This window comes from Anser cygnoides, chromosome 1 (assembly GCF_040182565.1).
Source record: "Anser cygnoides isolate HZ-2024a breed goose chromosome 1, Taihu_goose_T2T_genome, whole genome shotgun sequence".
NCBI classification, from domain to species: Eukaryota; Metazoa; Chordata; class Aves; order Anseriformes; family Anatidae; genus Anser; species Anser cygnoides.
In genome coordinates, this window is record NC_089873.1 from 57,667,148 (window position 1) to 57,694,243 (window position 27,096).

The following is a 27,096-nucleotide window of genomic DNA, read 5'->3' on the forward strand; positions in this document are numbered from 1 at the left end:
GGTGGCAAGGAGCTCTAGTCTTTCTCCCCAGAAAATCTGAATTCAGGATCCGATATGATCAGAGGGGAGATGAGACTGGTGAAAGTTTCTGCAGAGGTGCATGTGCCTCATCAGGGAGGCACGAAGAGTGACAGAGGGGCAGATCAGGGCGGAGGGGTGGTCAGAGAACTGTGGACAAGGAGAGTGTTCGTTGTGCCTGTTCAACACCACTTTGGCCTGGGCTGCATTTCAATAACAGATCCTCCTGGAAGAAGTGTCAAGGCACATGCAAGACAAGTAGGTTATCCATGACAGCCAGCATGGATTCACCAAGGACAAATCATGCCTGAACAAACTGGTGGCCTTCTACGATGGAGTGCCTGCATCAGTTGACGAGGGAAGACCAACCAGTGTCATCTACTTGGACTTCTGCAAGGCCTTTGACATGGTCCTGCATGATATTCTGACATCCAAATTGGAGAGAGATGGATTTGAATGGTGGATCATTAAGAAATTGGCTTGAAGGCTGCACCCAGAGGGTGGTGGTCAATGATTCTAAGTCCAAGTGGAGGCTGGTAACGAGTGGTGTCTCTTAGGGGCCCATCTTGGGGCTGGTACAGTTTAATATCTTTATCAACAACATAGACAATGGGATCGAGTGCACCCTCAGCAAGTTTGCAGATGACACCAAGCTGAGTGGTGCAGTTGATACAGCAGAAGGAAGGGATGCCATCCAGAGGGACCTGGACAAGCTTGAGATTTGGGCCCACATGAACATAATAAGGTTCAACAAGTCTAAGCACAAGGTGCTGCACCTCGGCTGGGACAATCCCAGACGTGAGTACAGACTGGGAGAACTCACTAAGAGCAGCCCTGCAGAGAAGGCCTTGGGGGTTCTGGTGGATAAAAAGCTCGACATGAACCAGCAGTGCATGCTTGCAGCCCAGAAGGCCACCTGCATCCTGGACTGCATTGAAAAGGAGTAGCCGCCAGCAGGTCGAGGGAGGTGTAACCCCATTGCAACTTTTCAATACCTAAAGGGGGCTTATAAAAAAGATGGAAAACAACTTTTTGCTTGGGCAGATGATGATAGGACAAGAGGAATGGTTTTAAAATGAAAGAGGGGAGATTTAGATCAGATGTTAGAGGAAATTCTTCACTCATGGGGTGGTGAGGCACTGGAACAGGTTGCCCAGAGAGGTTGTGGATGCTCCATCCCTGGAGGTGTTCAAGGTCAGGTTCAGTGAGGCCCTGGGCAACGTGATCTAGTGGGTGGCAGGGGGGTTGGAACTGGATGATCTTGAAGGCCCCTTCCAACCCAAGCCGTTCTATGATATGATTCTATGAACTTCACAATGCATTTGAAAAAATAACCAAATTAAAGTTAATGAATTAACTGATAATACTCCAATACACTAGGCAGATTGATTTTAAAAAACTGATGTTAAAAAAATGGATGAGAATTTTGAATGGAATCTTTTTAGTTGTTCAAAATTGGAAGGGCAAAACTTTATGATGTGAGTTTTTTTAATTTTTAAATATATAAAATAATGATATATGTTATACATCTGTATTGTGTGTCATATTGATCTTACTGAAATGAGTGGGGTTCTACATTTAGATGTGGTTATTTTGATATCTTTGAATCAAAATATTTTGGGATCTCTTTTTCCAGGGAATTTTTCTGAATTTCATTTTTTTTATACTGAATCAGAATGAAAAAAATAAATAAAATAAAATTCGGAACCATCACAATTTGCCATGCAGCTGCAGTTCTGTTTTTCTGATCACTTCTGCCCTAAGTCGAGGTCATAGAGACAATGTAAAGGGAAAAAATATATTATTCTTTGGCAGAGAGAGGAACACTATTCCAGGCTAGGAAAAAGAAAAGAAAAATATATGTATATATAACTAGAGAAAATACTAAATGTATCTTTATAACTTCTTCCAAGATGGCTTGGGAGACAAGCCATCTCTTCTGCCTAGTAGATTTTTAGACACCAGCGGGAGTTACAGGAGCCTGACAAGCTGTGAACTACACTGCCCTAGGACAGTACCTGAACATGTATGGATTCCCAGGCCATTGCAAAATCAAATTAAAAAGTGTTAGCTAACACATCTAATTTTGTATTTGTGGCAAGCTAAAAGGGCATGTACAGACAGTTATTCCAGCTCAGTTGATGCAGAGTAAGTTACATTATCTGATCCATATATCTAAGCCCTGAAGCTTACACGATGTTAATTGCTGCCTTCATCTGTGTCCCATATCAAACCTCCAGGAATACTGGTGAGAGCAGGATTTGTTCTGGTGTCTTCAAAAATAAATGGAAAAGGGTAAGGAAACAATAAAACTACAATAAATGCATGCAAACATAATTTCCTAAGCCTTTTCAGTTTATCTTAGCCTGAAAAATAATAACTGAAAAGTAAGTCAGGGGCACATTGTCAGAACTGAGATTCTTGACTGGTAGGTGGGAAAGCAAAACCATTAACAAACAGCAAGGTTTGTTCATTTCTTATTATTCATCAGTTTGAAGGCTGAACTGTGTGACTTGTTGGGAAATGCATGGGGCTAAAATAATGAAAGCAGATTGATGTTCCCTGGTAAGGAAGTTTAGTATCTGCTTCTTGCAAATAGAATTCTAACATTTCTTTTGATGTTAGTGGTACTATCCTCATAAGGATCTGCAGACTGCTGAGTTGTGAAATGTACTGTTAGAGTATGTGCAGGGTCACTCTCTTCCTACCAGCTGTGCCAATCCATTCCAGCCCAGATGCACCTGTATTTTTTATTGTTTTTCTCATCCTTTACTAGCCATGGTAGCTCCTTATTTTGATTTATTCTACCTCATCTGTAAGGGAGTGGTTATAAAGAGCACACAGCCTTCGAGCACAGAATCAACAAGAGTTAGTTTAAATTGTGCCCTTCGGCCTTTTTTAGCTAAGACTTGTATCAATCAGTTGAGACTCTTTTCCTATTTCCTTGCAATATATGGCTCATGGGGCCTCATTTGCTGTCCAGTGTGTTCTATGAGTCCCATAGGTTGAGAGATGTTTATTTGAGAGGTTTATTTGTATGGAGAAAGAACACATCCACTTTTCAACATTTGCTTAGGATATATCTGCTTCTAACTTGTAATTCACCTCATTCTCTTACGCACCACACTCTCTTAATATTACCAGTTTTCAGTAGCACCAGCGGGGTGATAATGTATGGTAGTCTCTTTTATGATCCTTTCCCCCTCCCCCAGATTTTCCACCTTCTTAAAAAACTGTTCATGGAGTTTAATGTGGAAAAGGAAATGTAAAATATTGAATGAAAAAGGAGGGACATCATTGGAAAATGAGGGCTGGTGAGGACTGGCATGTTATGATTAGGATGGAGTAGGCTGAACCTGAGCAGTGGTGTAGAGTGGACTCTGTAATCCCTCAAGGTTATTTCTAGATTGATTTCCGTTCACTCATTAAATGCTGTTGTAACGCGCAGTTCTGATTTATTTGTTACATGCATTGGCCACTCACTGCTGCTCACATTCTTTGAAATAGAATTCGAGATGCACGAGGCTTACTGACATCCCACTGAGTTGGGTACCACAGGGGACTAACACAGTCACCTGGCCTACGCTCATGCCATCATAGCTGATCATGAATGAGTAACTTCTGTCTTTGTGTCTTGCTTCTCAGACCAGTCTTGTCTTGGGCCATAATGATTTTTATTTTTTTTTTTGTAGTGCATCTGTGGTCCTGTATAGCCAACACAGGATGATAATTTAATGCTTTCAGTGCACTGCTGTGGCCATACATGCAGTTTTATGAGCATAGCTGGGATTTGAAAATGTACTTTGAGAGCATGATATTTAATTGCTTTCCAAAAAGGTTGAAAAAACATTTCCTGTCTTAGTCATAGTGCCCACACTGAGTGGGTCCCTTGGTCAAAACACTAGTCCCTTTCCTTTCTTTGACTAGATCCAAATGCAGTTTTCCCCTTCCGTCCGTCCTCCGTCACCAGAGCATCATTTCAATCACTAGTCTTATTTACATTTCATACAGCACATTTCAGGATAGATAATTAAGTCCTTATCTATACAAACATTCACTTTTCAGTTGATTTTTAAGCAGTACAAACCTCCTAGACACATTTGATTTAAAGCACGTTTTACTCTAGCTGAAACCAGCTGCTAATCAATGTAAGCTAAACCAAAATAAGCCCATTTAAAACTGAAATCATAATTCCTGTGCAGCATTCCACATAGGCTTACCTAAATGACTTTTAAATTAATCTCTTAAATTAAAACAGTGCAACTTATGTAGGTAAACCCTTAGAATCCATTTGTTTCCTGAGCCAAAAGGATGTCTTTTGTGACTGAGAAAAAAAACTGGAACTAGTTGGGGGGCGAGAGGGGAGAGCATGGGAAGAGAATAATTTGTTATACTGAACCTTGCTCTTCTATTATATTATCTCCATCAGAGTTTAAACAGATCTTCATATTAGATGATCATTTTACCAACACTTACTTCTCACTAGGAGGATTCTCTATCATTGTATTCCAAAATCAAGCAGCATTCATATTTGTCTGGGTGATATATTTTTGTCAGCATGACAAAGGTTCCCACAGTGTTTAATTACTCAGACTAGCCAGGGGAAAAGGAAAGAAATGAGCCGTGCTGAGTTTGCTGTGCCAGGATTGCTTTCTGTTACATAAGCAGGCATCTTCCTAATGCATGAAAGGAAGGCAGCTTCAGAACTGCTGTCTTCTGTTTCCACTGCCTGTCCCTCTCCAGATTTTGTGTGTGTTTTCCATGGACTGACTATCTTTTGTCTAATGATCTGCTTGCAATTTGCTCATTTCCAGGGCAGCAGGTTCTTGGCTTGGTGGAGAACCAGAGTGACTGGTATTTGGGCAACCTCTGGAAGAATCATCGGCCCTGGCCAGCACTTGGGAGGGGCTACAACACAGGTACGCCCTGAGGGTTTTATTTGAATTAACATTTGCATCAAGCGTGGAATCAATCCCCTGGTACAGAGAGAGTAAGATGTGGTAACTCACACCTCCCTTCCTAACCTACTGCAAAATTTGCCATTTAAAGCTGTAAAAATGATGCAGTATGATGCATTTTGGAGTTTCTGCTCCAGTGCTACTCTGATGGGAATATGTTCCCTCTCTAAATGGTCTTAAGGGAGATTGTATGGCATCCTTTGAGGAAAGACAGCTTTTCAGCAGTCTGGCACATCCTCAGCACATCTACAACATTTCTGTCCATGATGAACCGTACATAGACCCAGCAAGAGGGAAAGAATCAAGGCTCATTTTCTGTAGAGAGGTAATGGTATCACAAAATGTCAGCCCAATAAAGATATATCTCCTGCAGGATGGCAACAGGGTCATAATTGTCCTAATAAAATGCAAACTACTGGCCATCAATTTCTGCTGCCATGAGAAAGGAATAAAGGCACTAGATCAGAAAATGTATTAGATTACAAGAGACAGGCCTTCCCACTGATTTGTGTTTGGTATGTGAGAAAACATACCAGGTGCATAAAGAACACACACATACATCTAAATCATTTTGATGCTAGGCTTTACATGCTGATGCAGTGAGTTAGGTTCCCTCTCTATTTGTAATAAGAGGGCAGAACAGATGGTGAAGCCTCCATTTAGAAAAGATGAGTCCATTTAAATATCCCTGCACTATCAGAAAATGATTCACCATAGTAGTGGTTTTGCTTTGCAGAAATATATTGGATTGAATTAAACAGACTTACTAGGAAATGGATTGCAAATAGTTGTAGTTGGGTCACTTTTATTTCTGTATTCATTTACATATTTGGGGGAATCATGCCAGTTTTTGTGATTTTTTTATTTCAGCTCCTGCAAAGCATTTCTGTTCTATGAAAATGTTCAAAAGAGTAGCTTAACTGAACACAGATAGGGATATAAGATTTTGGCAAAAGAGGTTTGTTTCCTGGTTCTCTACTTGCCAGAGCAGAACTGCATATATAAAGTCTTGGTCTGCCCCCACCCTCCAAAAACAATAGACAGAGCTAAGTTTCATGGATTTGTCCTGGAACCTGAGAGGGTATATTACACGTACCCAACCTTGGCAATGTCAATTCTATTCAGTGTTACACCACAAAGCAGTATCTTTTGTTCTACCGAGAGATTACCAACTCTTACAGTTACTTTCTGCTTCATTTTTCCTTTTTCCTTTCTGCCATTTTAATGCTGGCAGAGAGAAATGTGGCACACCCACATAACATTAGGCTGACCCAGAAGTGTATGGCATGTAGTATCTAAAATGCAACTATTTAAGTAAAAATGCTGTAAAGGATTAGTTTACATTAATTTACTGATCCAAATGCTTTATAGGGTTGCCAAATGTCATTGCATCAAAAAAGTCTTCCTCTCGAAGCAAAAGTAATTGAATGTCTGTAGTCTTTCACATATATTGCATGTGTTAATTCTCAGCATATGTAAATACAAAGCTACCAGGCCATGCATAATCCTGACCATGATTTTAGTCTGCTCACAGTTTCTTTCTTCAGACAATTCAGAAGTAGTTATAATAACTTCCTTTCTTTCCGGAAAGAAAAACATAAGGTAGATAATGAATGGGAAATTGACAGGTGGTTATAGTAAGTGGAATGACATTTTTTCAAGTACATGGAACAAGAGGTCAGTGAGGGAAGCAGTGCAATTTCTGAGAGGTAGCAAACGATGTTACTAACAGAAGGAGCATCATTTACTATAATTTTTTTAATTGAATTCATTTTTTGCCTCAGTAATCTAGCAGGGATTGGAGGTATAAATCTCTCAAGAAAGAAGAAATACCAAAAGAAACTGTAGCTTGTTTGATGTGTTCAGCAAGTTAAAATAATTGACACTGAAGACAACACTGTGGCCAAGGAGGATTCAGAAAACTAAAAGGGGGGGAGCAGAGAGACAATAACTGTAAGCAAAACACTCAAGAAAGACAGTAGACCAGGAAGAGAATGGCTTAGAGATTCAGGTGCTTAGAGTCGTACTTGGGAACAGTAAAAGGGTCCCCAAAACCTTGAAACTCTAATGGGCTAAACAAATTCAGATGAGAGGGAAGTTATCAGACAGATGTTGCTCTTACTTTTTGGTAGTGTTTTTATTACAGTCCTAGCATACAATTGTAAGAAAAGAAATTTTTACATGAGCCCTCTCAACCAGACTCAATCTTGGCACATTTGATGCAGGAGAACCCCTCAGAGTCAATTTTTTTTCCACTTCTTCCTCCCTGTTTCTAAAGCAAATAATTTATCATTCACTTCCACTTTGCTGTGCTTGAAGCCACTCTGGACAGCATACAGGCTGGGGAGTCCCAGAAGGCAGGTGCATTAATGCTAAAGGTGTGTTTGTTCCTTCTCCACTAGCTCTTTAAACCCAGCAAGCTTATGCATTCTTCTGTTTCTGTGTGCCCAGGCCAGAGCTCCAGCCAATACAGATTTTCAAGGAAAGGTTTGGGTTTTTTTCAGCTGGTTTTAACCCTTCTTCTTCATTTACACAAGTCATACTTTAGTCTGTGACAATACAATCTTAGGAAAACCAGACCAAACTCAAAAGTCAGCTCAGTGACAATTTAATTTCTGTTTAAAATGTTCTTAGTTAGACCCATCCATTATCTGGACAGCATTAACTTCCTCAAGCTATTTTAAATACTGTTCCTTCTGTACCGCAAAGGTACACAGGTTTTTTTCTGTACTTCATTGGTCAAAGCTCAGTAAGCTACTTAATGAAATACTTCTTATATGACATCTGCTCTGTTTTCCTTGTCTACACTGAGATTAACTCTTACAGAATCCTCATGCATTAGTTAAAGCATACTTTTCTCTCCATGAAATCTATATTGTCTTTCACTGACTATATACTCTGCTTTCAAAAGTATTGCCTGAGCTGCGGGAGGTTTTTTCTCTTTACAGATGTTAAACTGACAGCTCCAGAATTGCTCTGTATGGTTTGATGTTCATTTCTGGAGTAGCAGTCATTCTAGTCCTCACAAAAATATCTTGTCAAATAAATTATTAACAACAAAAAAAAAAACTTTTAGTACTTTGTCTGCATTATATTTTCCGTCATGGTGGAGCATAGCTTTTAAGAGCAGTTTCTGGCAACTCTGTTGTCATGATTTCAGGCCACTTCCCAGCTGGTGTACATCACCCCTGGCTTTCCTGCCTTGGTGCATCGAGGCCAGCTTACAACAGCTGAGAATCCCACCCCGAGCCTCTCAGAGGAACTGCAGAGTGGATCAGACTAAATTGTATGAGGCAATGTATTCAGAGCAGTTTTCAAGACCTGGGAGAATTTAGTCTCCTGACAATAATGTCTGCTATTATTGAGATAGCTCAGAATTCATTGTCGGTCATACCGCAGCATGGGAACCATTTTTCAGAGTGACCCTTTCATCCGTGGGGTCTCTTAAGTTCTTACTGGAACAGGCAATATGAAAATTAATGCCAGAACAGGACAAGATGAACAATGGTAAACTGAGGAAAGGACAAGCACCTAAAAAGCTGTGGCAGTGCTGCCAGTGGGGTTGTCAGGAAAGCTAAAGAGCCTCAGGCTCAAACTGTTTTCTGTGTTAATGTTTCAGTTATCACTGGAAATGTAGCTCTGCTGCTTCCGCTGCTATTTTCTGATCCAAAGTTTTGTCTTGTTTTCTGTCTCAGAGAACAGACATCTTGCTCTGAACCAAGGAGTGATTAGGGACTTCCCTGTCCAGAAACATGAGCCTGTTTATCCTGGGACAACCCAATTCTGTGCTCTGAAATCGGAGTGCTAGAGAGTATTTGTAAAATCTTTGGCCCAGGGGATTTCGGACTTCTAGACCACAGAAGCCCATCCTGAGGATTTGAGGCTCATCTAAAATGCCTTGGTGGAACTGCTAGGTACTGTAAGAAGGAGTCTCAACAGCTTGAGCTTAAGATTCGTGCTCCCACGCTGAGATGTCACATTACCAGATTTGTGGATTGAGAACAGAAGGGAATGGCTAGCACCTAACAACTTCCTGCCTACGTGTGCCTCGTGTATTATTACTTCCATGTTTCTAATGACGGGAAGGAAGCTAGAATGAACCTCTTTCCTTAATTATTTGCCTGAAAAAAAGGACCTGTGAAGAATGAATTGGGAGCAGGAAGTGTATGTTATGTCATTTTTGCAGAACGAAGAATAAAGGCAAGTGTAGGGCAGATTGTTTATATAAGATTGCACTGTTTCTCATCTTGTGCTTCTTGATGGTATTGTGCATCTTCAGTGCAGAAAGCAGATGACTAGTAAAGCAGTGCAAAGCTGGGGGGTGGTCATGGCACAGTCTGTGAACCTGGTCTGGAAACATGGTAACTGCTTTCATCTGAACTACGCACCCTTCTGCTCATGACAATATAATAATGGATCTGATGGTAGATAGTGCAGAGCACTTCTAATTTAACTAAACTCTTCTGCTTTTCAGAAACGCTCACAGTTAATGATTTAAATAGTAATTGTTGCCTAATTCTGTATAGATCTGTTACCAAATTGTGTTTTTTTTTTTCTTGGGATGAGTCAGAATTCCATGAGAACCACCTGGATATAGCAGTAATTTGCAAATTATCTTAGATAGATTCTAACTCAAACTAATGCTTTTCTCCATGGGGTACAGACATGAATATAGTGGTTGTCTGAGAGATGTGATTTTTTTAGAATTGTCTCAATGAGTAAGTTGGAGAACTCATGAGTTACAGAAATTTTAAGTACCTGCTATAGGGGCCAGACTTAGTTCAGCCATGCCCTCTCTAAAGACCATTGCCACACTTGGTGCCACACTTGGTACCCTTAGGTTTGGTTCTAAGTACAAGAGCCTTTGAAAATAAATGCAAAATACATTTTAATGAGGAAGAGGAAGGAAGGAAGGAAGAAAAGAAGGAAGACAAGGAAGGAAGGAAAGGAAGAAGGAAGGATACTTCCATCAGCAATGTCAAGGCAAAAAGTAACACTCTTCACCTACTCAGATTCACACTATACCAGGTTTTTGGATTAGATTATTTCTTCTTTAAGAAACTGTGAGCTCATTCAGCAAATATTGTTATCAGTGCAAAGCATACTTACAGACATGCTTTATAATGCACAAAAATATGTTTGGGGTGCAGGTATCATACACATTATACAGATAGTAATTGAGGAGGTGACAACACACTGTTGATTTTAGGTGCACAGGAGAGCTCAGTCTGTTTTTGTCAATGTTGGGAAGCTAAAATGACAATTCTGCTTCTGAAGACCACATCCCTATATCACTGTTGGTTATAATCTGTAGCTTCCACTTAAAAATAAGCTATCTAAAAGCTGACTGCCCTCAAAGAATAGCTTCCTTTCCAGTCTTTCTAACACGGTTTCTAAAGCATGTGATGTTCTGAGAACTTGTTTACAGCACGCTTGACATTTCTGAAATGCGGGTCAATATGTATTTGATTTTGAAAAATGGTGCCTCTTGTTTGAGAGGCCTATCCACGTAATAATGGCATTGCTGTGACTGAATTAGTCTTCTAACTTCTAGTTCATTGCATTCTCTGAGATACATGCCCTGCTCCTTGGCAATTGAATCTATCAGGCCATGCAGTAACTGCCTTTTTTTAAAACACCTTTGTTTGAAACAGTGACAACTTTCATCTCCTAAGAAACCTGTGTTAAAGAAATAACAGCATTCATACCATCTATACCACATTCCAGTTTCCATTGTGCTGAAATAAATAAAAAGTATATCCTTTTAGGTGATTAAATCATCCACTTTTGGGGATTTTTACTGGTCTAGCCTGAGTTCATAATGTATATCTCCAGGTAATGTATGTAAATAGGACATATATGTGTACTATTGCAATCTAATGATTTAAAGAATCGTTTTGAAGTGTGATATTTTTAGTTTGATAGAGACAGTTCTTTATGTGGACATACGTAACTTGATGAGCAATTATGTTGTCCAGCACTCTGAAATGCCCTTTCTTTATTGTAGTTGGACCATCATTAGCAGGTTAAATTTAGATGAAAGATTTGCACATAAAAGCTTGGTAGAGGCATCCAGGTGCCTAAACTGAGAACAAAAACTTCTATTATATGTCAGCAGAACCCCAGACAAATGCACAGTAATAGTAAAACCAGTACTTTTTCTTCTGAAGTGCAAGTTCACTTTCCAGTTTCTCATTGTGCTCATAAAGGTGATTGTGTAAAGACATTTCTTTTTGTAGATGCAGAAACAGAGGTTTTAGCCAAAGTCTCAAAGCAAAGACAGAGGCGTTACTGTTAGTCTCTGTCTTCGGATTTTTAATGGGTAGTGTAGTGTCTGTCACAGATAGTCAGAGTGACTTAAGATGGCTTTCTACACAGATGTCTTTCTACACCCTTGTGTAGAGAGTGCCAACAAAAAATACTTGAATGTGGTCATAGTCAGATCACTCTCTTAGCTGCTACAGGCTACAGAAATTACTATGCTTTAACCATTTTAATGGCTAAGCAAGCTAGGTTCAGGACAGATCCTTGCTTTTTAAAAACAGTCTTCAGTATGTGAGGAAATCAAGAGACTTTATACTACTTGAGTTGGAGATGTTCTAAGAAAGAGGAGTCTGCAAAATTGAGTTGACACTAAGATCTCAAAAGCAGCAGCAGCTCACTTTTTTCTTTTCCTCATTGTCCTTCTTTGGTCAGCCACATTCAAGCTTTAATTGTTCTTGCTGTAGCTCCTCAACATATCCCTCTTCCACTTGTCTGCATCAAGCTAGGCTGAGGGGAAGACAGAAACACTGCAATAGATAGTTTCTACACTGTTATTCTCAAGGCCTCAGCAGAGGAGGTGAAAAGAGAAGCTTTCCCAAATCGGATCCTAGAATCATAGGCAATTTAGGTCAGAAAGGATCTCCAGAGGTCTTTTTTCCCACCAAAAGCTAACTCAGGTTGCTCAGTACCTTTCCAGTTTGAGCTTTTAATATTGTTAAGGGTGGAAATTCCACAACCTCTCAAGAGAGCCTATTCATGTATTTGAGTACTGTCGTAGTGTGAAAAGTCAAAAATCAACGTTTTTTTTCCTAATAGATAGTTGGAATTTCCCTTGCTGCACTTTGTGTCAGTTGCCTCTCATTCTGTTTCAGTGCATCTTTTAGAAGAGTTTGGTTCCATTAAGTAGTTTGTAGACAGCAATAAAATCTCCCCTTAGCCTTCTCTTCTGCAGGCTGAACAAGCCCATTTCTCTCAGCCTCTCCTCATACATCACGTACTCCAGGCTCCTGGCCATTTCAGTTGTTCTCAGCTGGACTCGCTCCAACATGTCAGTATCTTTATTTGATTGCAGAATCCTAAAGAGTACTTCAGATGTGATGGTCTTACAAGTGCTGAATAAAGCGTGGTAATCACTTCCATTGACCTGCTCTCTACATCCTTGCTAAAATAGCCCAGGATGTGGTTGGTTGCCTTTGCCACAAGGTCACACTGCTGGCTTATGTTCAGCTTGGTGTCTACCAAGACCCCTAGGACTCCTGCAAAGCTTCTTTCTATCCAGTTGGCCCCCAGTCCATATTGTCCATTCAGAAATAGTCCCATACAGGACTTGCTGTTGAACTCTATGTAGCTTAGCCCACTTGTCCAGCCTCTCAAGGTCTCTCTGAATAGCAGCCCTGTCCCCAGTTGGTCTCAATGTGTGATGTTGCTGAGGTTGCATTCTAGCTCCTCTCTAGCTCATTAATCAAGAAGTTAAACAGTATCAGCCCCAGGATCAACTCTTGTGGAATGCTACTTTTAACTGGTGACCACCTGAATGTTTTATTGCTATATTTTTTATTATATTACACGACCCCTTGAAATTACCAGTCCAAATTGCTTTCTGCTCGCCTTATAGTCCACCTATGCAAGCTGTACTTCACAACTTCATCTGTGAGCATGGTAAAAAGCCCCACATACATTTTCGCCTTAAACAAATGCATTGCTGTATCTCTGTTGTGAACCTAATCCCGTTGCTCTCCTATTAGAAGAGAAATGGTTGTGGAGGAAGGATTGACTAGCAGCTGACCTCTAGGTGAAACCATTGCGTAAAGTAAATTGTGTTTTCTTTTTTTAAAAAAAATGCTGTTTAGTCTTAGCAGCATGTTCATTCTGTGCTGCTTTCCTTCCCCTAATCCACTTCTTAGGACATTTTATTCATCCTGAACCTAATCCAGTCAATGAATTGTCCATTAACAGAAATAATAATAAAAAAAAAAGTCTGGTTGCTTCTGAATGCAAAGCCCCAAATTCTTTGTCATGTAACTGCGAGGAAATACCTGAGAGGCTATTCAGTCCATGAGCCACGTTTCTTCCTCTGTTGCTCAGAGCACCTGACCAAGAAAATGTGGTTCTTAGTCATTGTGTCCATCCCTACAATTAGGCTTGTGTACTAGCATTAATATTAGAAGCCAGCCAAGACAATTATCACCTGTGCAGGGTGCATTTTTCCTCTTGTCATATCCAAAGTGGAAACTTGCTAAAATTTTTGACGCCTCAGCCCAGGTTAAATACGATGCTTTTGGGAAGATCAAAACAAACAAACAAAATTAAAGCAATGTTCCTTGTAAACTTTCACTTTTTGCTGCATACCGAGGAAGAAAAAAAAAACATGGATAAGCATCATGGATAAGGTCTATATCTGATATAAATGCCTGACTCCTGAGTTAAGTAGACTTAAGCTGATTTACAGGAGTTGAGGATAAAGAAATAGATTATTTTTCTTTTAAAGGTGAATGATTCTGTGGTGCACAGTCCAAGATAGATTAGTTTTGGAAGATGTTCTTGCTTTCATCAGGCCAAATGCTCAGCAAATCCTAGCAAACTTCAGTTTTTATGCATGGAAATAAGCTTTCTGTGTGATCCCTTCCAAACATGCATGCACGTGGGAGAACAAATGCAACAACCGGACCTCCTACGTAGTAACCCTGTGTGGTCTGTACTATCCTGTGATTCCTCTTCAGGACAGCTCACACAAAGTGTAGTTACTCATAAAAAACAGAGACATACAATGGAGAAATACATGAGAATCAGTCCAAGATGGGTAATCAGCTGAACATTAGTTCCAGGTTTAATACAGTTGTCTTTGTGTACAAAGTACTTTGTGTGATCATCAGAAGTATAAACAAGAACATTTGAAGTATGAGTACAGTTGATTTTTTGTTGTTGTTGTTTTGGGCGTAGGCTTTTTGCTCCGTTTTTGCATACTGGATGTCTGCACTGCCAGATAATTTAGCTCCCTAGTTCACTCTTAAATCTTGGCTCCCTGATCATCTACAGGGCACAGAAATTAGTTGGCATCCTGTCTCTCTTAGGCAGCAACCTGGCTTCCTTCAGGAAAAAAAACTATTGAGTGTAATTTGGTGATAGTTCACTCCAGGGAATATTTTTGGAAGGTAGTATGGATGGGACTATACTGTGTTTGTCTCTTCCTTCCAGCCCTTCAACTCTGCTTCAGGAGACTTTGCGCTCTGATACTCCCAAATGCCCTGATGACACTCTCCAATGCACACAACATAGACCCTCAGTTCAATGCTAAAAACTCTCCAATCTAGAGGACTGTAACGCAGTTCTCACATTATGTGGGACACTGAGAAATGCAAACACAAAATAACTGTTATGTCTAAAAACTGAAGGAGTACTAGGTCCTCAAAGATAAGACTATGCAGGATGAATGTGGCCAGCCTGCTGAAGAAAGAGCAAGACCCTGAACAGGTGTTTGTTCAAACACTCCATAGTCTTTGACCTGGGAACTAGGGACCTCTTCTTGGAGTGAATGTATTTTAAAAGGTAGATTTAGCTGCCTCTCCATGTCTAATCTCCACAGGTCAAAGACGGGTACTTGTAAACTAACAAACTTCAAAGAAAATACTGAAAAACTTTCTATAAAGTTGAGAAAAATCGTTCCAGGAGCTTTTCTCAGAGAGGGTCAAGGGACAGCTAGATCATAGCTTATAAGTATCTGTAGGAGAAAGTGACGTGTTAATAGAGGGCTTGCCAATTTAGCAAAGGTTCAGCAAGATCAAATTGCTGCAAGTTTGAAGACCTGTACAAATCAGAAATCGGGGATATATCTTTCATTAGGATAACTATGCATTGGAATAAGTTAGCAAAGTTTGTGATAGATTATCCATTGTTGGAAATTTTAAATCAAGACAGCGTTTTTCTAGAAGTTATGCTCTGGTTAAAGCACAAATTGATTTTGAAAAATCCTGTGGCCTCTATTTTGCAACAGCTAAGAATTATCCTTTCTGACTTTATCACTTAAATGCGTACTTAACCAGGACTTCTTTCCTCTTGATTAAAGTCACCTAAACACCCAGGTAAATGAAAGCATGGGTGGTTTGCAGTGTAAGAACTTACTGTATTTTTAGTATTGGAGAGAGAGAAGGTTCTTTAAAACTTGGTTTAAAAAATGTACATTTTCCCCATTTTTTTTTTAAGTCTCACAATTCAAAGGGCTTTATCATTAGGTAGGTACCTGACCATCTTTCTCTTAGAGTCAACTTTTGGCACCTCCATTATGACCCCAGACAAGTACAGGGGTACACACCGAGTAGCTATTTGGTGCTTCTTCTGTGTGGCAATGACGTGAGGTGCTTACATTCTTAAGACAGCTCTCCTCTGCTCCATTCAGATTGATCATTGCCCTTCTGCTGCAGCATGGAGAAGCTGAAGCCTCCCTCTTTCCCTTTGCTCGTCTGAAGTTACAATGTGTTAATTGAGATTTACAGCTTATGGACTTTTTCTGAACAAAAACTTTCCCAATCATCTTTCAGATTTGAATTTAATGATTTTTGTTTTGTTTTTCTTTTTCTTTTCTCTTGGAAGCCATCTCTCTTGCTTACCAACTGAGAAGTCGCTGGCATTTTTGCTTTCCACTGCCTTTATAATGTAATCTCAGCACGCTCACAAGGGCTGTGGAGCGCAAAGGCTATAGGAAAACTGAGGAGCTTTTCCAAGTCCATGTAAGGAGCTTCATCATAAATGGTTGTCATTTCCTACTACTCTTCACATGGGGTTCAGAAAACACAGGGAACCACGAAAGGTTACTGCTGTTACTGTCTTCTGTGAAGCCCAAATCAGGCAGAGCAGCTGGGAAGAACTCTTACTTCCCTTTTTGATTTTGCTAATATTTGTCCTTTTGACAGGCTTGTTGTTTTCCAGTATAGAATTTAGGACAAGATGATCAGCAATTTAGACATGGAAGTTTTATGACTTTGCACTACATTGGATTTATGCAAGAGAAGGCCAATTCCTCCAGGACTGGAGACAGTTTTTCATGACCTATGAGAGACCTGTAGCATCGTTACTTCTCTTCATAGGGCTCTAGAAGATAGGAAGGAAAGACATTTTCTGTCTTGTAGACATCTTAAAAGTCTTATGGCTCATGTCTCCTCTTGTATAGAGCTTTTAGAATCCTGAGGGTTTTTTTTGTTTTTTTTTTTGTTGTTGTTTGTTTGTTTGTTTTTTTCCTGTAGAAGTCTTTGAAACTTTAAGAAAGTTGCAGAAATTCCCCCGGAAATAGAAGTCACTGAAGAGAAGATAAGTTTACAAAGCATGTGTATCTTTATCAAATTACTCAGTAAGAATGGCACCTCAACAATAGGAAAACATTTAGAGAACCAGGAAGTTCAGAGCTACAGTCAGTAGCTCTATATGAGGACAGAATCATGCTCCAGTATATCCCATATCTTCCCTCTGCCTAAGGAGAAGCAGCATACTTTGGAAGAAGAGAACAACGCAAAACAAACAAAAAAAGAGAGGTATTCCATTTCACTAAATGGTCATCAGGAAGTGTAAACAAAATGTTTATAATGCATCAAGAGGAATCAGGCTTCCAACAGAGTGAGTGCACTAAATTTCCAAATGCACTCTATCACAGCTTCACTTTCAATATTTGTGCTGAGAAAACAAGGGCTACTGCATTCTGTCACCAAGCCCAGAGGGATGCCCACTTTCCATTTCAAAACAGCTTCTCAGCTCTGTTCTGTTTTCTGAGGGAAAAGTTCAAGTGTGGAGTCAGCATTTATTCTCAATTAACACATTGTGCATCACTGCAAGTTTTTATTAGATGTTCTATGTTGTGAAAGGCTTTTTCGGAGAATAAGGCTGCTATATGTAAGTGCATATTAAAAAATGTATCAGGATACCACAAAATTGTGTTAGAATGACAGTCCTTTGGCCATTGTGTTAAAAGCTACAGACGTAAGCTGTGGTTTCGTTATGGCTACTCAAATTATGAGCAGTATAGATGGTATAGAAATATATATAGATGGTATAGAAATCAAGTAAAATATATCATTTTTTCCATCTTGCACACTTACTTCCATGCAGTGATTTTCATCCAAACAAAGACTTAAAAAGGAGATTTAGAAATGTGTACCATTACTGTTGCGATGTCTCTTTTGGCAGAAATCTGTGGTTTTGTGGAATTGCAGCTTGAATTTCATTTTGTAATCCCTAACAGACACATACTTGTGTTTTTCTGTTTATGCTTGATACTGTGGCTGAAAAGTAGAGTGGTGAGGAGCTGTGACCCAGCTGATTGCAAATTCCACCCTTAGCAAAACCGGTAATTTGGGCCCCGATCCAGTAAAGACATAGTTACATTCCTAGCGTTATGCAGTGTGACCACTTCCACTGATTTCAGGAATTAAAAAAAAAAGAATAAATACTTGCAGGATTACTAAGCAGTTGGTGCTATCATGGCACTTCTCCTGGGTTAGCACAGCTACAAACCCCTTCCACAGCACGTAAAGCTGAGCTTTGCGGTGCCAAATATGTTACATAATGCATGGCAGCTTGCTGTTGTTTGTACTGCCTTAAATCTCTGGATCAGTTATGTGTTGTAGTAAATTTCCATAATGTCAGCCCTAGCTAACGTTATTTCTTACAGCATCTAAGACTCAGTGGCTTGATGTATGGCCTTTGGTATGCTGGTTAGGTGTTGTAAAATCCCAGTAATTATTTTAAAACTCACTGTTGCTTTATAATATATTTTAAACCATGTCCTGCCTGTCTTTTCAGGTTTTGTAGTGGTGTCTGCTTGCTATCTAGATGGTTCACTGTTTAGTCTCAGTTGCAAGAAGAATTTTAAAACTCTTACAATGACAGACTCTGCGATGCTGCTCACATAATGTGGAATTGCATAAGTAGCTCACTAAAGCATCCTGTTCCACCTGAAAGAAACGGGCAAGGCAGTGCTTACAGATAATGATTTCTAAGAGTAGCTACACTCTTCCCCCTTCCCCTCAGCACTGAGGATTTTTTCAGCCACCTTAAAATGGTCATTCTCATAAATTGATTGAGTTTGAAAGCTTGTTCAGTTTCACTGCAACTTCTGTAAGTGATTCTGTTCTATGTTAAAATGTCGTTTATTACTTCCTACTCTACGATAAATTCCTCTGTGAATTTCAGAAACAGCCATAGTCTGTGTTCCTGAAGCGAGAGGTGAGGCTGCTTGATAGCACTCCCAGGGAAATTGCTGATGTTGCTGAAAACTTTCAATTTACTATTTGGAAAAGCAAAATGAAATATTTTGTTCTGGAGCAGATTAACAAAAAAAAAAAGACTTTTGCTGAGATGGCGTGAAACACCTACTGAAACCATTGCACAGTCGAAGCGTTAGAAAGGCAAAAACTCTGATTCTGATTGAATTAAAAAAAAATGGAAAAGGACAAAAAATTGACACCAAAGCTTTGGTTAGACCCAAAATAAACCCTTCATTTTCCTTTTCATTTCATGAAACCATTTTCAACACGATTTTTAATTCGTATCACTTTTCAAGAGAAAAATATTGTTTTAGAATAAGTTATTTTTTAAAATGTTACAAACAAAAAAAAATCAGTATTTCCAAACTGAAATGTACAGTCCAAAGATATTCATGCAGGTTTTTTTCCCTGTTGTGTCCAATCTATTCATCACATTCCCCTCCCCCCCCCCTCTTTTTTTTCTGGGGTATGTATGTTTGTGTGTGTCCTGAAATTACCTTTTTGGAGAAACTCCTTTTTTGTTTGTTTGTTCTAGCAATTCAGAAGCTGTCAAATTTTGGTAGTTCAAACAAAGTCTCATCAAGCTAGGGGAGAAAATGCCATTCAAGTGAAAATTGGACTGTGGATGTATTCCACATGTTTAGTGATAAAGCTTTTTTTTTTTTTTTTTTCCAAGAGCTCTTCAAGATATTTGCATCTCTGTGTATGCCTGAGCAGTCTCCTCACAATAAGGAAAATGGGGTGTTCTATGGCCAATTATGGCCAATCACAGTTTGTTTAATAGTTGTGAGACATTTGGATTGCCACTTTTCTCTTTCTGTTTATTTCTTGCCAAGCTTTCCCTTTGCTTTCCTCAGGTAGGTTAGGGCAGTAAAATGATGCACTCATCAAATGTGAGATGTCCCACTGCTTGGGGCCAGATGTTCATAAAATATTCCTTTGATTTTTTTTGTCTCCAGTCTCTTCCTCCCCCAGCCTAGCAGTCCAGAGTAAGTCCCTTTTACCCGTACGTTCAGCTGCATGTCAATTTGAATTTAGTCTGAGATTTGAGTCAATTTGACTCTCAAGGCAGGGGCTCCTGAGGCAAATATTTCCCTTTCCATGTTTCAGACACTGCTCGCACACTAATTGCACAGATTGGAGTTAGTTCATTTGCTATGTTTGCTTTTGGTAACAGAACAATATAGAAGTAAAACCACAATTCTCCCTTCTGAAGAAAAGGTACTTTTTCCTTTGCATGAACAATTTAAAAGTTTACAACTCACATGCTTTTTCTTTGCTTTTGCATTAAATAACACTCACTAATTGGGTGAATAGTATTAAATTTCCTCTTAGTAGAAATCTCTTATTCTCACTAATACTAATAAGTAAATATTTAAAATTGCTATAACTATCCTCCTGTAGTTATTTTTACAGCAGCAATAAATTAGAATTCCACAGTGTGAGAAGCCCTGAACAGAGACTGTACAAAGGTGTTAAAGCCAAACTGTTAGGTGAATTAAAATAGAAATCACATCCAAATCAGTCTTGGCAACGGAGCATTTAAAGCTTGTGAATATTTTCAATAGCCACAACTGCATCATAATTTAATACATCCCCTATTACATGTATTCCAGTTTTTCCACCCCATCTGCCTCTTAGTCTCTCAGCTGCTACTTTGATAGCCCCTCAGGACAGCATAATCTCTTTAGCTGCAACACCATAATCTGCTGCTAGAATAAGAGTGGAAGACAAAAAAAAAAAAGGAGTATACTGCACATACTAAAACATTTCCCTGTTTGCTCTTCAGATTAGAGGTTTAAGGAAGTTAAGAAAAAAAATCTTAACAAAAAATGTTTTATTGTCCATAAAATACAAAAACTATTACATTAGAGTTAACTGAATCTTACAGTTATTCTTTATTTTCCTTAATAAAGAGTTTCCTTTGCTATACTTCACTGTTGAAATAAAGCTGACAGTTCTTGCCAACTGGAAAAAAATCCACTGCCAGAGCGGAGCTTATCCCACTTATTGCTGCAATGCAAGGAATCTGCTTCACATTGGTCTAGAATTTCAGACAATGCACAGTAGCCTTCTTAGAAGCTAACGCATGCATACTACGCATTCCAAACAGGCTTCAGTTATACTGGAGAGGAGACAAACACATTGGCAGAAATGCATTACAGCATGTTGTGATGATGTGTCCCTTTCCAATCCAACAGCTGGAAGCAGAAAGGTTGACTGAAGATGAAAGGGGATCCCTCCAGCACAGGTTCCAGCATCCTTGCTAACCAGATGGACTGAATAGGAAACAACTAAAATAGGCCACGAAATTCACTGCCAGAAGAGGTTTTCTTTTTATTCATGACAGTGATGAGCTTTACTAGAAAGGAATTTGCCATGTCGTAGAAACTGAAGATAGAAATGACCTGGAACCTCCTTTGTTCCATCCCAACCAGTGCTGGATCGTTCCATGTGTATTTACTAATCTTTGGGTAATCTAATTTTTAAAAACTCATGAAGTAATGCATTTTATCTGCCGTTTTTTGGTTATGCCACCACAAAGGATTTAGGAGATTTTTTCCTAAATATTCAGGCTACGTTTCCTTTCTCATTCTCATCACTTTTAGTTTTATCATCATAGATTTCCTTGGGCAGCTTTTCCCAGTGCCTGCTTTTTGGCATTTCATATTCTTCTGTTTAGCTGTCCACGTTTCTCTACAGTTGTCATGATCTTTTGGAAGACCACTGGTTTCACATCACTTGCAGATGTCATTACTATTCCGTTCACTCTCCTTTCCACTAACGAAGATGGGGAACAGCAGAAACCTATAATCGCTCCTACTAGGTGCTTGCTGTCAACCTGCTAGGCTGCTGTTTATCATTACTCTTTCTTTGTGGTCCTTCAGCTCGTGTTCATTCCCCATGACAGTGCTTTTATCTAAGTCTTTCTGAATTAATTTTTCAAGTAAAATTTTTTATGACCTTGCAGGAAAGGTTTTGCCAATGCTTCAGTCCAGCTTCATTGCTTCTGCTATTTTCCCTTCTTCCACACAAGGGATTCTGTCCAAACAAAAGCCAGCTGAGCTAGCTCGAATGCATGTTGAGCTATCCATTTTCCCCCTTCAGGTGTAACTTTCCAATCTGAGGATCCTGCTCTGTGAACACTTGCTGCCTTAATGACAAGCACTCTCAAAGACTAACATTTAACAGGCACTGTTTACCATGATAATCTGCTATTCAGAAAAGTTTCAGGGATTCCAATCAGATGTCAGGTGGCTAACAACTTACTAGGGGGAGTAAGGGCTGTGGCTTCATCCGTCACAGTATGTATTGCATCCTATGCAAAAAGTATTAAGGGTCAGGTTTCACCCCACACGCATTGAGTAAAAAGTTGTGTATGAGTGACAAAATTCTGCTTGTCTCACCATAACCTTGGTTTCAGGCCAGGTAGAAATTCATTTACACAGTGGGATTTTGCAAGAAGCAGATCTCTGGTCAGTGTAAATTTAGCAGGTCTCTGGTCAGTGTGAAGGTGGCAGAAATGAGCTCATTCTAGATAGATCAGAATTGTCTCTACCTTTTCCTTGGAAGACAGTGACCCGACAGAATACCCTCTTCAAACCTGTAGCTTCTCGGAATAAGGAGTAAGGAGGATCACTTCTGACTGATAGGAGATTCCTTCTTTCTTACTTGTGTGATGTTGTCTAATTCTTTTTGGAATGATAAAGCCAGCATGAAGTTAATTTCCATCATATGAATCACCTATACAGGTTCATTTTGTGAGGAACAATCCCGATGCTAATTATGTCATAATGTAATCAGGTTTTAGCAATTAAGACTGCTAGAAATACGACATCCTTCTCTCAGTCCTCTTCCTTCCAGTTTCATTTCACTTTGGCTACTTTACCCATCTTGCAAGAGTCTGCATGACCTAGCATTTGCCTGTATACCATTTCTTCTCTGTAGCCTCAAGGATTCATGAAAACTTTTTTCTTAGTGGTGTAGTGAAACCCAAAGGGTTTTTAGTCCTGCGTTAGCATAGGGTAAGGCCTGTAGTCTGTAGATCCCTGCTTATGTCCTTGCTTCAACTGCCATGAGTCAGCACATAAATGGGAAGGGCCTTGACTGGAGGATGGTATCACATCCTCTCTTGTTCTCTGCACTGTGTTTTCCTTCAGGGGTTATCTTGCTGCTTCTCGATAAGTTACGGAAGATGAAATGGGAGCAGATGTGGAGACTCACAGCCGAGCGGGAGTTAATGAGCATGCTGTCCACTTCACTGGCTGACCAGGTGAGTAGGATACTGCAGGGTGATAGCATAACTGCTACTCCTTGGATTGTTGATAGTAAGAAGGGGAAAGGGGATGAGGTATGGGAAAAGGAGAGAAAAATGTTGTGCCTGCAGTCACCATATGTTGAATCGTTGTGCCAGGGAAAGTGTGGAAGAGAGGAATAGAGATCTACTCATAAGGTTTCTCTTACTACACTGACATTTTTACCTCCTATGCACCAATGATTCATAAGATGGACAACTGGCATTTTCAAGCTTTAACTTTCTTTTCCTCTTTCTTTAATATAAAACCCTCCAGACATTTGAAGTCCAGACATACTATATCTTTTCCTACTGTTTTGTCTAAGCAGATTGTGGTTATAAAAGTCTCTAGATGTTTCTTTACTGTTTCTGGCAGATAGGTTCCATGAGTCTTTAATGTATGCCTGGCCACAACACCCCCGTGAAGACAAAAGTGCTGCTGTCTCCCAGCCACAGATGAGAAACTGAGGCTGAGAAAAGAAGTAGTGTGCCTATGCACAGAAATGCTTAATTACTCTCTGTGATTCCTGCCAACTCTCCATTTTAAATCCAGAAGCCCTATTAATGTAGTACTTACTGGACCTGAACCAATAAGTTGTGCTCAACAGCTTGAGTGTATTAACTCAATGCAGCATCATATTTAGATATTTCTACTGCTCCTGAGCTACATCTGGCTCATGATCAGTCGCCACTAAGTAGGCATGGTGCTTACTGTACACATAGAGATGTACACATATGTAGAGTATCCTTGCAGGCTGATCCAAAGCTACTGAAGTTCATGAAAATGATTCCTGTTACTTCCATTTCATGCCCTTTATTGAGAAGTGATGCACTACTTACTAACAGCAGTCATTTTGACATTTTCGGCATATTACTCTCCCTGGTGACTAGAAGAGAAACCATGTCTCCCAGCTGCTGTACAAGGTACTTGTATTTGAAAACTTTGCTGGAGACCATTAGCTCTTTGTGTCGTGAGAGAGCCTGTTCCTCTAGTTCAGATCTACCCATCGCTCCTTAGATTGATAAGCTTTCCTGGAAACAGAATTGTGAAGCAGAGTTTACAGAGTTCAGCTTGCATAACTGTTTGCATTTCTGCCTTGAGGGGGAGAAGGACAGTCAGTTCAGAGGGGCTGACATCACCCCACTGTAGAAACAACATACCCAACTGTTTCTCTCTTTCTGTCTGCTAGGATATCTTCAATGCAGTCATCAAGCAAAATCCCTTCCTTGTCTACCAGCTTCCATGTTTCTGGAATGTTCAGCTGTCTGATCACACTCGTTCTGAGCAGTGCTACAGAGATGTGTCGGACCTGAAGGTATGTTTTATGGGTAGTATCCTTCAGCACAGAGAATGCAGGGCACCACTCTGACAGAATGATGAAGCCCCTTAGATAGAAGGGGAAACAAGCAGATAGAGCTTAAAAGGACACCCAAGCAATGGCAGTAAATGTGACTTCAGCTTTGTGCATTTTGACTGCTAGAAAAGTGAAAGGTGAATGCTGCTTTAGGGTTTGACAAGGTGTTAGACAAATGCATCCCCTTCTTGTGTTCCATGACTTGTCTATGCTGTCACCCATTACTTCTGAGCCATAGTTCCTACAGCTGTTCCAATTCTTAACTCTTCTTAGCCAAAGAATTCAAAATCTTCTTTTGTACTGGGCAAGTTTGAAATTCTTTAGTCAACATTGTTTAATGGAGTGAATTTCATAAAGAGGGTTAGGTGGACCCTAGCTAGAAATACATTAGCCAAAATATAAATGCATGCACTTCACCCAGGCACACCACCATTCATTTTTGCAGGACGTGCTGAGTAGAAACCTATTAATTTAATAAAATGAAGCTATAGTATCAATTTAATAGCACATTTTTCACTATTGTCAAGTAGAATATAAAAGAAGGATGGATTTGAACCGATATGGGTGAATTAACATCAAGTGTGCTGTGGTCATTTTGAAAGGTAAGACTCAAATGTAGCAAGCATAGAATTCAGAATTGAAGCTGATTAAGCTTCTACTAGATGCAGAATAAGACGGGCTGGCTAAACATCAGTAGATGCCACTAGGGCAGACTGTTCAACAATCAGAGTGTAGTAAATATTAAATAACTTCTGGCGATTCATTTCAAAATTCACTTAAAGTTCATATACTTCATTTTTGTTTTGAGAGAGTTCTAGAAAATTAGGTCTTTAAAAAAATCATGGAACCATAGAATAGTTTGCAAGAGACCTCTGGACACTATCCAACCCCCTCTCAAATCAGGACCAATTTAGATGAGGTTGCTCAGGGCCTTGTGCAGTTGAGTTTCAAATATCTCCAAAGACTGAGATCCACAACCTCCCTGGCCCCCCGTTTCAGAGTTTCAGCATCCTTATGGTGTACAATACTTCCTTATATCTAACCAAATTTTCCATTTTAACAATTTGTGGAGTAATGGCAGAAGTGTTCAGTATGAACTTCAGATACTAGATGAACACAGAAAAGCAGTCTCCCTGGACATACTGATTCTAAAACGTGGACTTTCCAAAAGACAGAAGATATACCATATGGGGTAACTGACCTGCAAAAATGGCCAGTATTGCTTGACTTTCATAGATAAAATATTTGCAACCAACTATTAAAGCATGGTCCACAGAAGACAACTTTTTAAATTAGGTCAGTATACTGATCAGTATATTGATCAATAAATGTTTTAGGACAGATGTTTGTAGGTCAGCATCCACATAGGGACTTAAAGCGTGATGGTCTTTTGCCTTGTCACAAGGTGCTGGTTGAAATTCTAGTTCTGTGCTCATGTTCAGAATCTTGTATGGAAGCAACTGCCAGGTGTCTGACAGCAATAGCCTGAAACAAAAGAGAGATGTGGTAGCAGGGAAAATGTTTTCTGAAAGATGAAATTTAGAAAAATATCTGGGAGATACCACAGTATTCCGTGAATTAGGGTCTTACATTAAATCATATAATCAGCTGAGACAGTCAGGGTCGGATTCAGCGCCAGGTTAAGACACATATATTTGCATCAGCAAAAGATACTGATCTGAATTGAGTCAATTGAATTGTGCTACCCATCAGTGTTTTTAGAGAGTGGTTCAGCTCACCTCAGAGTACCCACCTGATGACTGATCAGTCAAATCATTCTTTGGACTCCAGTGATCGTACTGACTAACTCCCATCAGCTGTGGGACATCTAGCTCATATGTAAGACCTGTATGTTAGCATTTAATACAAGTGTCTTAAAAGTAAATTCAATTCTTTCTTCATTATTAAGATAATTGTTTATAACTATAAGTTAGGCTTGGTTGTTTATTTACTGTATATTGTATCACTTCAGCAGTTCCATTACAGCATAGGCAATGAAGTCTAAGATGCAAAATATCTTCCACTGGCCTGAGTTACTTAACTCAGAAAGAGGTGCAGACACACAAGCGATTTCTTCATCTGAACTAGACTTACGCTGCTAAAATTAGGCATATTCCCTAAGTACTGTGCTGAATTGGAGCTGAAATTCTTTGCTTTGAAAGAGAGGCAGAGCCTTATTTAGTGCACGTAAGCCCCCCTGATTTCAGTGAAGCTCTGCCCATACTCAGCAGTTAATGAAGTGGTCCTCAGTCAGTACTGTTCAGTTCGGTTATACATTTTTTTGTTGTATGAAGAACTTTCAAGTTGAATTTGCATTATGAGAATTAGCATATTTCTAGTTCCAAAAAAAAACTGGGCTGGTTTGGTATGTGGTCTTCTCAAATAAGCAACAAATGTCATTAGACCAAATTAGAAAATATGCTCTTAAAATCACCATAGTCGGTTTCCATGGCATTTAATATAAATGATATGACACAACATATTTGGCACATCCTGTATTTCATGGTAAGACTGGAATAAAAAACAAGGTAGGAGAAACCTCCAGGGGAAGAGGGAGAGAAAGACAGATTGTGAAGTTTGTACTGGAGGATTAAGAAGGATAGGATAGGAATGAAGGAAATGCAGGGAGAGATTTAAATTCCAAGGCGAAACTGACCAAGTCAAGTGTTCCTCAGTCAGATCAGACCGTATGCCACATGTCAGACTAAAAAGGCACTGATTTAATTCAATCTGGTCTCAAAGTCCATGGGATTTGAGGATTTGTCTTCTACACACAGCATTGTGTTAAATAAACTTAGACCCCCAGGTCTGGCTCCTGTTCAAGTGTGTGTGTACAGATATATATATATATATATATATATATCTGTACACACACACACTTTTCTTCTGCTTTGTTCACATCCATGCAAGCAGAGTCCGGCTAGCATGCTTTTTGGAGGCCTATGGAGCACTTGAAT

The 27,096-nt window shown here is 39.6% G+C and overlaps 1 protein-coding gene across 6 annotated transcripts in view; it reads left to right on the forward strand.

Moving 5' to 3' along the window:
• The window catches only part of LARGE1 (LARGE xylosyl- and glucuronyltransferase 1), a 283,073-nt gene that overhangs the window by 213,425 nt on the left and 42,552 nt on the right, over window positions 1-27,096 (forward strand). For all 6 annotated transcript variants that reach the window (XM_048059080.2, XM_066996856.1, XM_066996869.1 and 3 more), the window contains 3 exons: window positions 4,833-4,937; window positions 22,651-22,763; window positions 23,975-24,100. In XM_048059080.2, the coding sequence (XP_047915037.1) occupies window positions 4,833-4,937; window positions 22,651-22,763; window positions 23,975-24,100 (344 nt within the window). The remainder of the gene's footprint in view (window positions 1-4,832; window positions 4,938-22,650; window positions 22,764-23,974; window positions 24,101-27,096) is intronic.